At 36.4% G+C, this 13,345-nt stretch overlaps 1 protein-coding gene across 1 annotated transcript; it reads left to right on the top strand.

The window, feature by feature from the left end:
• Nucleotides 1-10,923: 10,923 nt before the first annotated feature.
• On the top strand, nucleotides 10,924-12,985 carry LOC107791123 (GDSL esterase/lipase At1g71250-like). The gene is made up of 5 exons (XM_016613126.2): nucleotides 10,924-11,272; nucleotides 11,666-11,793; nucleotides 11,888-12,130; nucleotides 12,234-12,492; nucleotides 12,656-12,985. Exons 1-5 carry the CDS (start codon nucleotides 11,023-11,025, stop codon nucleotides 12,883-12,885), a joined length of 1,110 nt encoding a protein of 369 aa, XP_016468612.1. The 5' UTR covers nucleotides 10,924-11,022; the 3' UTR covers nucleotides 12,886-12,985.
• The last annotated feature ends 360 nt before the right edge of the window (nucleotides 12,986-13,345 follow it).

Below are 13,345 nucleotides of genomic sequence, written 5' to 3'. Positions count from 1 at the left end.
CTAAAGGTGAGTGAGTTTGTAATTATTGAGTTTTTGTTTAATGAAATATTGTGAAATAGTGTGACACAAGTGTCCCTTTATTTATCACCAATAGAGCCATGAATGCCCCATTAGACTTTATCTCCCTTTGAGCTTTTGACTATATACTGCAAATACATATAATATGATAGTAGCTAATTCAAGTCTGCAGAGAAAAAGAGATCATGAGTGAGTGATTATTTGAAGTGTATAGTGCAGTCCAGCCAACTCCACAGGAAGATAGATGAATTAAAAACAGCTGAGTAGGCACACATTTGAAATAAAGAAAGGTGCACAAGAATAACGTGGTTTGACAATTGTTCGCTATCTTCATCTGATCAGTGAATGAAAAGCAAAAACGAATCCTTCTAACTGTGTTCAGTGTTCACCTTAACAAATCACTCATATTGAAGGCAAATTAGAAAGAGATTGAACAAGCATCAATTTATCGCCATCACTTACTTGCAACAGTGGCGAAGCCACATAGCTCAAAGGGGTATCAATTGACACCCTTTCGCCGAAAAACATTATATTGTTTAGATAGGTAAAGTTTTTTTTATATATATATATATCATATGTTAGAATCGTTTTGACTTATTCGTATATTTACTTTTTAGTGAATATCCTGATGTTACTACTGCTTGTCAACTTAGGGTTTTTCACTATATACACCACATAATCTTAGTCCTTTTTTAAAAGTTAAAAAAAAAAAAAAAAAAAAAAGCGGCCAAGTGTTACCTCTTTGAGTAAGAGTCCAATTTATGTATGAAAATTATCAAATAGAGTAATATAAAAGGCGTCATCAATTAAAACTGTGTGAGACTGAATCTTGCTGGAGGATTGAGAGTTTGTTCACCGGTAGGGTTAGCTGCAATCTTTTTTTCTTTATTTTGATAATGGTGGTACTATTGAGATATTTCTACCAACACAAATACCGAATAACTCTATAATAAAACATCTACTATCTTATATCGTAAACGCAAGGTGAGATCCTAACCAGGACATTTTCTTCCCTACCCTTTTAACACGTCCTCCCCACATAGGAAAAGAAAGAAAAATAAAGATAACACTGAAAGCTATTGGGCTGCAAGCCCATGGAGATCCACAAAAGTTAGTCAATTGTCAATTAACTACTTCTCTGTGATCATGTCTTATTTGCCATTAGCAAATTTGCTTTACTTATGCAATTTTCGGACATATTTCAACACTTCCTTTATTTTATTGTAAGTGCAGTCAGAAAGTATTTAAAATTTCAATGTGCTTATAAATAAATTAAGGAAGAGTTAAATTTAATTTAAGCGGAAGAAGTTGGCTAAAAAGTAACTCAAACTTTCTTATTTGATGAATAATATTTAACGAGTTAGATAGATTAAAATATAATGTTTAAATTACCATTCATTCAAAACAATAAATGTCAGGATAAATGTGAAGAAGTAGCAGGTGGATTATTTTGCCTTTGCAAGCCCAAACAAGGTTTGTCATTCAATAAGTTTAAAATGCAAAAGAAGACCAGGTCATTCTAACAGCAAAAACGGACATTGATCACATTTGGTGCAGGATCACAAGGGATAAAACAAAAGAATCAAGTTTTCCTATCATTCAAGTATGGACTAAGGAAACAATCTATCAACGGAAGCAAAGGAAAGGAAAAGTATCAATGATTAGAGATGAAAAAGGAAGAAGCAGCGGAAATCCAGAAGAAGTCAATGATTTGATAGATGATTGACAGAAGCTATTATAGGAAGGTCTCAAAATCACAGGAAAACAAGATTGTAAAACTCTACACGGGAGATCGTTAAAGCCCAAAATCAGGGGATCCATTATCAATCACTCAAGTAACGGGAATATCTGCCCAACGGAAGAAAAGCTTGTCAAGGCCACAAGTCAAGGAAGATCAACCGAAACTTGACATTATTCTTAGAACGAATCAATTTAAGATTCAGTTCAAGGATCAACTCCCTTGGGTTTGTAATCTCTCAAGATTCACATCAATCAAGAGTCAAAAAAGCCTCACGAAGTATATATACATATGTTCCAGGCTTGAAGCAGATATACTTTGAATGAACCATTATCACTCTTTTTGTTCTACTCCAAACAAGCATTATATTTTTTTTTAGACCTGCTGTGTAATTAGTGAGAGAAGAAAAATAGATAAACACCGGTGAGGCATTATATCAAGAAGGAAAAAGTGACATAGAGACTAAGTTGTTGGTGTAAACCTACATCAACATCTTGTAATCGAGAAACTTCAAATACTGAAAGAGATCACCCTTGCAACCCAAGGGGACTTGACGTAGGATTCACATTGAATCTGAACTAGTATAAAAATTCCGGTGTCTTTATTTCCTGCACTTTACTTCTGCATTATTATTATTCTATTTTTATCTCTAGTTGACTAATTGATAAACTAGCCAACTACTTAGAATACTGAAAATAAAAATCGACAATCCCCCCCCTCCCCTGTACTTTCAATTGGTATCAGAGCATGTCTCACACTTTTATCTTTTGCTTAACAGCTAGTGAGAAAAGATCATGGCAAACCAAGCAACAATTAGAGCACTATTTCAAGAAGGGACATCGCAAGTAAGGCCACCATACTTCAATGGATAATATTTCTCTCACTGGAAAGTACGCATGGAAATCTATGAAAAATCCTATGACGTCAAAGTATGGCGTGTCATAAAAAAGGAAAACTATCCATTACCTGCAGCAGCTCAACCTCCCGTGGATCTTGAGGATATAGACGAATACACAGATGAGCAAATGGTTTTTGTTCAAGTTAATGCTAAGGCTCGAAATTTGCTCTATAATGCTATAAGTGGAGAAGAGTACGACAAAATTTCAAGCTGTGATACTACCAAAGAAATGTGAGATAAACTGAAAGTTACTTTTGAAGGAACCAGCAAAGTGAAAGAAATACGGACAAACATGTTGGTTCATGACTATAAACTCTTCCAGGTAAAAGAAAGAGAATCCATTGAGGAAATGTTTGCAAGATTTAGCAAAATCATTAGTGATCTGAAAGCCTTACTCAAGTGGTGATCAAGTTCAAAAAATTCTGAGGAGTTTGCCTACTACATGGCAAACAAAAGTAGCTGCTCTCGAATCCCAAGATCTAAACAAACTTTCATATGATGAATTACGAGGATATCTTATAGCATTCGAGAAAACCCATCTCAAGAAAACAAATCAGAAAGAGAAGAAGAAAATAGTTGCCTTCAAAGCTACAACTGAAGGACCTGAAGATGATATTGATGAAGATCCATAAGCTCTTGAAGAAGAAATTTTCATGGTATAAAGGAACATGAATGGATTAATGAGAAGGTATAGAAATACAAATAATGGAAAGATGTCATCCAGACGAACCAGGCAATATAATGAATAAGACAAGAATGGTGGAAAATGTTATGAATACGGAAGGTACTGGCATGTTCAAGCTGAATGTCCTGAACTTCAAAGAAAAGCCTCTAGAGGATTCAACAAAAACAGATCTTTCGAAAGCTGAAGTGATGAAGAGAGCTCAGACCATGAAGAAATAGTAAACCTGTGCTTCATGACAATTATAGAAAATGATATGAACATATACTCTGGATGTTGGACTGATGAAGACACATCAGATAATGAAAGCAAATAAAATACTGAAAATTATTTCATGGCACACGGTGAAACAAGCGAGGTAAGATCCTATAACTGTGATAGATGTAATAAATTGCAGGATATTCTTGATCTCATCCTAAAGGAGTCACAATAGATGTTGAATTAATTGAAAAGACTCAATAGGGAAAAGAAAGACTGGGAACTCAAACTTGAAGTATGTGAAATCGAAAGGGATGTACTTCAAGATGAGGTTCAGGAATTACAAATGTAGCTGAATGGCATGCGCAAATCTACCAGTCACAGTTCCATCAAGTCCAACCAGGCAACCTACAAGTCAACTGGATAAGGACCGGCCATAACTGAGTCCACAAGTACTAACACAAATGATATATCAAAAACTGGATCAATCAATATGTATCATTACTGTAACAAAGTTGGACATAAATACTCTTTTTGCAGATTTCATAAGTCTAATATTTCGGGATGGATTTGGAAACCCAAAGACAAGCCTGATTCCAGTAGAACTAACCAGGAAGGACCCAAGCAAGCTTGGGTACCTAAAATAATGTGATAATTCTATTTTTCAGGAACACCACAGAAAGAGTCGTAAAGGAAAATGGTACTTAGACAGTGCATGTTTCAGTCACATGACAGGTGACAAAAATCGATTCAAAGAAGTTACTAAGATAAATGGAGGAAGTGTCAAATTTGGTGATGATTCAAGAGGAAAGATAGTTGGCACCGACACAGTTCCATTCAATAACAACTGTGACATTAATGAGGTATAACTTGAAGATAGACTCAACTATAATCTCCTGAGTATAAGTCAGCTATGTGATTCAAGGTATGAAGTTAAATTCAAGAAAAAAGGATGTGCTACTGAAGATGAGTCAGGTAAAATAATAATCCCAGGAAAAAGGTACAAAAGTTTTTACATTCTTGATGGCATTGAAAATTTAGATAGTCATATCTGCTTAGCATCTATATCTGATGATCCATGGTTGTGGCATAAGAAACTAGGTCATGCAAGCATGCATCTAATTGAGAAACTCTCCAAGCATGATTTAGTTATTGGACTTCCTAAGCTCAATTTTTCTAGAAATCATGTATGTGATACATGTCAGATTGGTAAACAAACCAGAAACTCTCTCAAAAGCAAAGACATTGTGTCTACAACCAAGCCCTTACAATTGCTTCACATGAATTCATTTGGACCCATTAGAACTACTAGCATTGGAGGAAAGCGATATGCTTTTGTTATTATTGATTACTACTAACGTTTTACATGGGTAATTTTCTTATATCATAAAGATGAAGCTTTGAAATACTTTGAGATTTTCTGTAAAAGAGTTGAAAGAGAAAAAGGGTATCTCATTACAACCATCCAAAGTGACCATGGAGGAGAATTCAAAAGCAGAGCATTTGAAGATTTCTGCAATGATCAAGGATATACTTACAACTTTTCAGCTCCAAGATCACTTCAACAGAATGGAGTAGTTGAGCGAAAAAATCGAACTCTACAAGATATGGCTAGAACAATGATATTGGAACATTCACTGCCAAATCATTTGTGGGTAGAAGCAGTAAGCACAACCTGCCACATTCTCAACGGATGTCTTATAAGACCTATCGTGAATAAAACTCCATACGAATTATGGAAAGGTAAACGGCCCAACATAGGCTATTTTCATCCATTTGGCAGCAAGTGTTTCATTCACAATAACGGTAAGGATAATCTTGTAAATATTTATCCAAGGAGTAACGAATGTATTTTTCTGGGTTATTCCATAAATAGTAGATCTCTTAGAGTTTATAATTAACTTACTTTATCTGTAGAAGAATCAGTACATGTCATATTTGATGAAAATAACACTACGACCGAGAAAGGAATTGTTGCAGGTGATGAAGATATCAGCCAAGAAACATCACAGACAAGCAAGTCACAAAAGTCGATTGATAGTACAACCATTATCACATAGTTGACTAATGAACCTGTCAACAATCAACCAGAATCATAGAAGGAGTCAACTACTCCTATGATTGGAACACGTCCAAATAAGTGGAGAAGTGAACCGGAATATCCTCAGAAATTTATCATAGGAGATTCAAGTGAAGGAATGAAAACCAGTGGAGCTCTCAAGAAAAAGGCAAATGTAGCACTCATCTCTCAGATCGAACCAAAGAAGGTTGAGGAAGCCTTAAAAAACTCAAGTTGTGTACAAGCAATGCAGGAGGAACTCGATCAATGTGATAAAAATTAAGTCTGGGAACTACTACCTAAGCCTGCAAATGATGTCGTAGTTAGAACCAAATGGGTTTTCAGAAACAAGCGAAATGAAGATGGAAAGGTTGTGCGAAACAAAGCCAGATTAGTAGCCCAAGGCTACTCACAATAGGAAGGAATCGACTACGATGAGACTTTCGCTCCAGTAGCTCGACTAGAGTCTATACGGATACTTTTGCATATGCATCCTTCAAACGATTTAGACTTTTCTATATGGATGTCAAAAGAGCCTTTTTAAATGGCTTTATTGATGAGGAGGTGTATGTAAAACAACCTCTTAGTTTTGAAGACTCAAAATTTTCTTACCACGTGTATAAGTTGACTAAAGCATTATATGGACTCAAACAAGATCCTCGAGCCTGGTACGAAAGGCTTAGCTCATTTCTACTTGATCATGCTTTTACAAGAGGTAAAGTAGATACTACATTATTTATCTAAAGATCATCAGGAGGTAATCTTATTATTCAAGTCTATGTTGATGATATTATCTTTGGAAGTGATAACCCTCTTTTGTGCAAGGGATTTCCTAATCTCATGCAAAGTGAGTTTCAAATGAGCATGATGGGAGAACTTACGTTTTTCCTTGGACTTCAAATTCAATAATATGAAGAAGAAACTTTTGTATGCCAGACGAAATACACAAAAGAATTAATTCAAAAGTTTGGCATGAGCAGTGCTAAAGCAATTGGTACACCAATGAGCCCGTCAACAAGTCTCGACTAGGACGAAAAAGGAAATTTAGTTAATGAAACTAAATACCGTAGAATGATTGGCTCTTTGATTTACTTGACTGTCAGTCGACCAGATATTATGTCCAGTATGTGTAAATATGCCAGGTTTCAGTAAGCTCCTAAGGAATCGCACCTGACTGCAGTAAAGAGAATAATTCGTTATCTCATCGGAACCGTTTCATATGGACTATGGTACCCACGTTCTAACAATTTTACGCTTGAAGGTTTTTCAGATGCTGATCTTGCAGGTGATAAGGAAGACAGAAAGAGCACTAGTGGAACATGTCAATTACTAGGAAAGGCATTAATATCATGGAACAGTAAGAAACAAGGCTCGGTTGCATTATCCACAACTGAGGCAGAATATATTGTCATTGGAAAGTGTTGTGCACAGTTTCTATGGATGTCTCGGCAACTAGGTGACTATGAACTATTTTTAAACCTATTCAAATATTTTGTGATAACTCTAGTGATATATGTCTCTCAAAGAATCTTGTGCATCATTCTAGGGCTAAGCATATAGATATTAAACATCATTTTATTAGAGATCATGTCCTTAAGGGAGATATAGAGTTATCATTTGTTGGCACCACTGATCAACTAGCAGACATTTTTACTAAGCCTTTACTTGAAGATAGATATTGCTCCCTAAAAGAACTACTTGGCATTATTTTGCTTGATCATAAAAATTAGGACCTATATGTTAATTTTAATTCTTGCATTTCTAATGTTTTCAATTTTATTTTCTCTGTAAGTACGCATTAATTAAGCGCCTCCGATTTCCCTCACTTTTTCCATCAGTCGCAGTTTTCAAGAAAGGAAAATCAATCATCATGACCTTTCACTGACACCCTTTCTTTCCTGTACTCAACCGTCAAAATCTCTTCTTTTTAATCCTCTAAACCATATTCTATTGTCTTCATTGTTCTTATCACTCAGAAACCCTACTTCAAAAATTTTCTAATGGCTAAACACTCCAAGAATCCCTCTGCCTCCACAAGAAAAAGTACTCATTCTAAGGGAAAACCCTCTTCTCATCCTCCAGAATAAGTAGACCTAGGGTCTGACCACTCATAAGGGTTTGCCTCTTCTCAAGCAGAACCATCTGACCACTCTCACCGAATATGAGAAAAATCTCTTGGCAAAAGGCCCATGGAAGCCCCCCTTGAATCTTTTACCCCCAGGAAATCCAAAGTAGACCTCTCGAGTTCTCTAAAGTCTGACCTCAATTTTTGGGATACCCCAAATAGAGATTTCTTTGTTGCTCTCAAAGGCAAGCCAATTGCTCACGGCAGAGTAATCGATCTTGATGACATTGAGGCCCTCACTTATAAGGTAAATGATTTGTTTGTTTTTCAAGGATGGTCTAAATTTCTCTCTGTACCCCCTCCCAAAGTTTATGAACCTTTAGTGATTCTATGTCAATCTTCGTTCTAGCAAGCCTGATAAGTTAGAATCCCTAGTTGTAGGAAAATGCATTGTCCTTGATTGTGCCATGTTTGACTCAATTTTTCAATGTAAGTGCTCTGGCTTTCCCATGCTTTTCAAAAATACCTGGCCTGATGATTTTGAAATTTATTTTGATCAAGCAAAACGTTGTATAGCCGAGTGTCCATCTGATTTCCTTCCTAACCAGTTAGGTCCCAGTGATGTTAGTTTCGAAACTTGAGTTCTGGCCCAAATTGTTGCAACTACCCTTCTTTCTCGCACTGGCTCATTCTCCACCTTCTCTCAACGAGACACCTTTCTTGTCTATTGTCTAGCGATCAAACTTAAGGTTAAATTATCCTCATGGGTCATAAACTTCATGATTGAAAGTGCTGACGACCCCACCAGTCTACCCTATGGTATGGTTATCACTCACCTCTTGGAAGCCCACAACATCTCTATCTCATAATACCTTTTTGTTTCTGTTCAAAATCCTACAACTCTATAGCCTTTGCCAGTATGGGGTATGTGTGTGTTAAGGGTTCCTGGGTGAAGAAACAGGAGGGTGAAGTCAATAATGTTCAGCCTGATTCAAAGATCAAAGCCTCTGTTTCCCATCATAGTGTAAGTGATCCCGATCTTGTAGAAAATTGACTGCTATTGACAACAAGCTGACCATCATCAAGGACCTTCTTGCGGCAACTCAATCAACGGTTGGGGACATTCATTCCATCTCTAAAGAGACTAGGTCCGATGTTTCAAAGATAAGGATCAAAATTCTCAAACTTGCAGAAAACGCAGTCAAAGCTTCAAGGAAGTACATGACAAGATTGACGGGGTGACAGTTTCAGCTAATGCCAGCTTTGAGCGACTAAATGAGGCAATTTGCAACAGTCTCACTTATTTCTTGCGTCGTTAGTTGTGGATGTTTCAGATAATCTTTTATTGTTTTGCTGTTTTGGACTGGATAACCAGTCGCTGGATATTTTCTTTACTTTTGCTAAACTGTGCATGCCTATAATTTGCAAATATTTGCCTATAATTTGCCTGTTTCTGCTTAATTTAAACTGTATATATGCATATCCCCTCTTTGCTGATGCCAAATAGGGGGAGAAAAGATAGTTATACATTGCAGGACAAATAGCAGCACATGTTGAGGGGGAGTCGACTGAAGCATATACAGCACTTGTTGAGGGGGAGTCGACTATCACTCTATGAAAATCAACTTACAGGTCGACTACAGTAGAGAAAGCCAACAAGGAAGTAAACTTTTGTTTATATATTATTTTTTTGTCATCATCAAAAAGAGGGAGATTGTTAAATATGAGTATCAATAATGAAAATATAATATATCACGTTTGGTGCAGGATCATAAGGGATAAAACAAAGGAATCAAGATTCCCTATCATTCAAGCATGGACTAAGGAAACAATCTATCAACGGAAGCAAAGGAAAGGAAAAGTATCAATGATTAGAGATGAAAAAGGAAGAAGCAGCGAAAATCCAGAAGAAGAATCAATCAATGATTTGATAGATGATTGACGGAAGCTATTATAGGAAGGTCTCAAAATCACAGGAAAACAAGATTGCAAAGCTTTACACGGGAGATCGTTAAAGCCCAAAATTAGGGGATCCATCATCAATCACTCAAGTAACGGGAAGATCTGCCCAACGGAAGAAAAGCTTGTCAAGGGCACAAGTTAAGGAAGATCAACGGAAACTTGACCTTATTCTTGAAAAGAATCAATTTACGATTCGGTTCAAGGATCAACTCCTTTGGGTTTGTAATCTCTCAAGATTCACATCAATCAAAAGTCAAGAAGGCCTCACGAAGTATATATACATTTGTTCCAGGCTTGAAGCAGATATACTTTGAATGAACCATTATCACTCCTTTTGTTCTACTCCAAACAAGCATTATATTTCTTTTTAGACCTGTTGTGTAATTAGTGAGAGAAGAAAAAGAGATAAGCACCGGTGAGGCATTGTATCAAGAAGGAAAAAGTGACATAGAGACTAAGTTGTTGGTGTAAAGTTACATCAACCATCTTGTAATCGAGAAACTTCAAATATTGAAAGAGACCACCCTTGCAACCCAAGGGGACTGGACGTAGGATTCACATTGAATCCGAACCAGTATAAAAATCCTGGTGTCTTTATTTCCTGCAGTTTATTTCTACATTATTACTATTCTGTTCTTATCTCTAGTCGACTAATTGATAAAGTAGTCAACTACTTAGAATACTGAATATAAATATCTACAATTGACATCTCTTGTAATTTCAAGCCTAAACTAAATAAAATAGGGGCAGCGTAAAGGCGGAGGAGGCGAGAGGAATGTGAATAACTGATCCGGACTATAGTCTATGCAAAGCTGTCAGACTATAGATAAAGATAACATCAGCAAAGTACAAGAGTGGGAGAAGCCAATTCGATAAGGAAGCTCGATTGTTTCTATTGGATTATCGTTCAATTTAGTCATTCACTTTCCATAAGGGTATTATTTCTAGTGTTAGCGTTGTTGCTCTATCAATTAACAAGACAGGATAAGGAACTCGATCTTTTGCAACATTCAAGTATGGACCATATATATAATTAAAATAAAGGCCATGCAGAAAACCTTCCAACATTGAACAGAAACCTTCATCACATGTACTTTGCTGCTATATATCCTTAATTGAATGAATTGGAAGCAAACAACCAAAAGGTAAACGAACTAGACGTGAGAAAAGAAAAGAGCATACCAAAATCAGGAAAAGTCCGATAACAAAAGTAAGATTTTCTGGTACTGCTTACATATACTACGTAGGAAACGGTTTCAAATGATATACTACTATAATTAACATGCAAGTAATCTGGCCATATCTTTTTCTTCTATTTCATCTTTTATATTAATCCAAAGTAGATGATGATTATGTAGAGGGGAAAATAGAAAAAGAAATTGTTAGAAAGATCACGAAATCCATGTCCAACGTTATTGAAATGAAGTGTTCCTTGATGATATCTTTGTTCGTTCTTCTTGTGTGCTGCTCATATGGTACAGTACAGGGCGCACCTACAGCTCTATGGGTATTTGGTGATTCGCTAGTTGATAATGGGAATAACAATTTCATCAACTCTATTGCCAAATCAAACTACTACCCCTATGGCATTGATTTCAATAGAGGCCCTACTGGCAGATTTTCCAATGGCAAAACCTTTATTGATATTCTTGGTAATTAGTTTCTCATTCGTAAAACATTGTTACTGTATTTGTTTATTACCAACTTCAATTGGTCATAGTTCTGGTTGACAAACTAATTACATCACCTAATTAAATACTTCTTGAATAGCACAGTACTTATAAGTAACTTTTAAAATGAAATGTCTATTACAGAAGAGAGAAACTATGATACCTTTGCAACTTGTACTATTATTTAGACACAACATATTCTATGTGAGTAATTAATTTACCATATATAGTACTTGTTAATCAAACTCTAATATTTACATCTGATAGTAGTAAAAGAGAAAAATGGAGTAACAAAAAAGATTATAATAGTCAGTTTGAAACAGATGAGGTGATAAAGGTTACTAGTTGATATAACTTAATTGGTGCATATTACAGGAGAATTGTTGGGAATCGCTTCTCCTCCGCCCTTTGCAGATCCAAGCACAAGAGAGGGTAGAATCTTGGGGGGAGTAAACTATGCATCTGCTGCTGCTGGGATCCTCGACGAAACTGGCCAACACTATGTAATTATATGCTAAATTAATCCTCCTGCAATATATTATATCATGGTGAAATATTTTTTGACGATAAATTAATATAATGTGTGCATATATACAGCTAGAGCGGTACACGTTGAGCCAACAGGTGATAAATTTTGAAAGCACATTAAGTCAGTTAAGGACGATGATGAGTCCGGGTGATTTAAACACATATCTGTCAAGATCAATTGCAGTGATGGTGTTTGGAAGCAATGACTACATAAATAACTATCTCATGCCTAACCTTTACACTTCCAGTATCAACTATACTCCTCAACAGTTTGCCAACCTCCTTCTCAATCACTATGCAAGGCAACTTGTGGTAAGCAAGATGTGATTTATATTATACCTTGTTCTTCTTTTTAAATTATTATGTATCCCCTTGTTTATTTTGCCCAGTATTGACTAGTTAATTTTGAATGCAGGCTTTGTATAGTATAGGGCTGAGGAAGTTCTTGCTAGCAGGAGTAGGGCCACTGGGATGCATTCCCAATCAGCTGGCAACAGGGCAAGCCCCTCCTGGAAGATGTGTTGATTATGTAAACCAGATACTTGGCAGTTTCAATGAGGGTCTCAGATCACTCGTCGCCTCTATGAACAACGGCAGTCACCCCGGATCCATTTTTGTTTATGGCAACACCTATGCTGTTATTGGTGATATCTTAAACAACGCTGCCAGATATGGTAATGTATCGGCTAGCCTCAATAATTTAACACTGTATTTTAGGATTTAAGTTATAAACACTTACAATACAATAAAAGATTACACAATTAGTGTAGCTTAACCTGTTATAGTATGTATCAGTGCTTGTTATAGAGATTTACGTGCGCTCATGATATATGGCAGGGTTTAACGTATGGGACAGAGCATGTTGTGGGGTGGGGAGAAACCAAGGACAAATAACATGCATGCCGTATCAATTTCCATGCCTGGACAGGAGTAAATATATATTTTGGGATGCATTTCATCCAACGCAAGCTGTGAATGCCATCTCGGCACAGAGGGCATACTCTGGCCCCCCTTCCGATTGCTATCCCATCAACGTTCAGCAAATGTCTTCTATCAATTTTCCATAATGATGTTTAAGCCTAAAGACAACATAATGTTGCATGTGTGTTAATTTTATCTGTAATGTAAACCAGCACTACTTGTTGTCAACTAGTACCTTTTACTGAACTTGTGCATACGAATAATTATGTTATATTTCCAAGAAATAAATCAAACTAATTAGATTGATTGCAAAGCTTGAATTAGAGTTATCAAAACGGGTTGGCTCAACCCAACCCAGCCTAGTCGTCACGGACGTCGAATTTCGACGGGCTAGGAGGGACAGGCCCTGTGTCTTAAAGGGCCTTAAAATGGAAGCCCAACCCAGTCCTGACTAGGATGGACTAATCCTTCGATTTGTTTGAAAAATAATTGTAGAAGCTTTTTATTATTACCATCTGTTGTTACATGCCGCTAGCAGCTTGAAGATCATTCCTGGCAGTTAAAACATTGTTAAAATATAGCTTTTTCAATAAATGATTATCACAT

This window comes from Nicotiana tabacum, chromosome 4 (genome assembly GCF_000715075.1).
Source record: "Nicotiana tabacum cultivar K326 chromosome 4, ASM71507v2, whole genome shotgun sequence".
In the NCBI taxonomy this organism is placed as follows: Eukaryota; Viridiplantae; Streptophyta; class Magnoliopsida; order Solanales; family Solanaceae; genus Nicotiana; species Nicotiana tabacum.
Note: the sequence above shows the minus strand (reverse complement) of the source record. Positions and strands in the feature narration are given on the sequence as shown.

Excerpts from the sequence above, each read along its gene's own strand:
- LOC107791123 (XM_016613126.2), top strand. The coding sequence starts at position 11,023 with ATGTCCAACGTTATTGAAATGAAGTGTTCCTTGATGATATCTTTGTTC. Across the intron at positions 11,273-11,665 it reads AACCTTTATTGATATTCTTG|GAGAATTGTTGGGAATCGCT; the intron begins GTAATTAGTTTC and ends TGCATATTACAG. Across the intron at positions 12,493-12,655 it reads AAACAACGCTGCCAGATATG|GGTTTAACGTATGGGACAGA; the intron begins GTAATGTATCGG and ends GATATATGGCAG.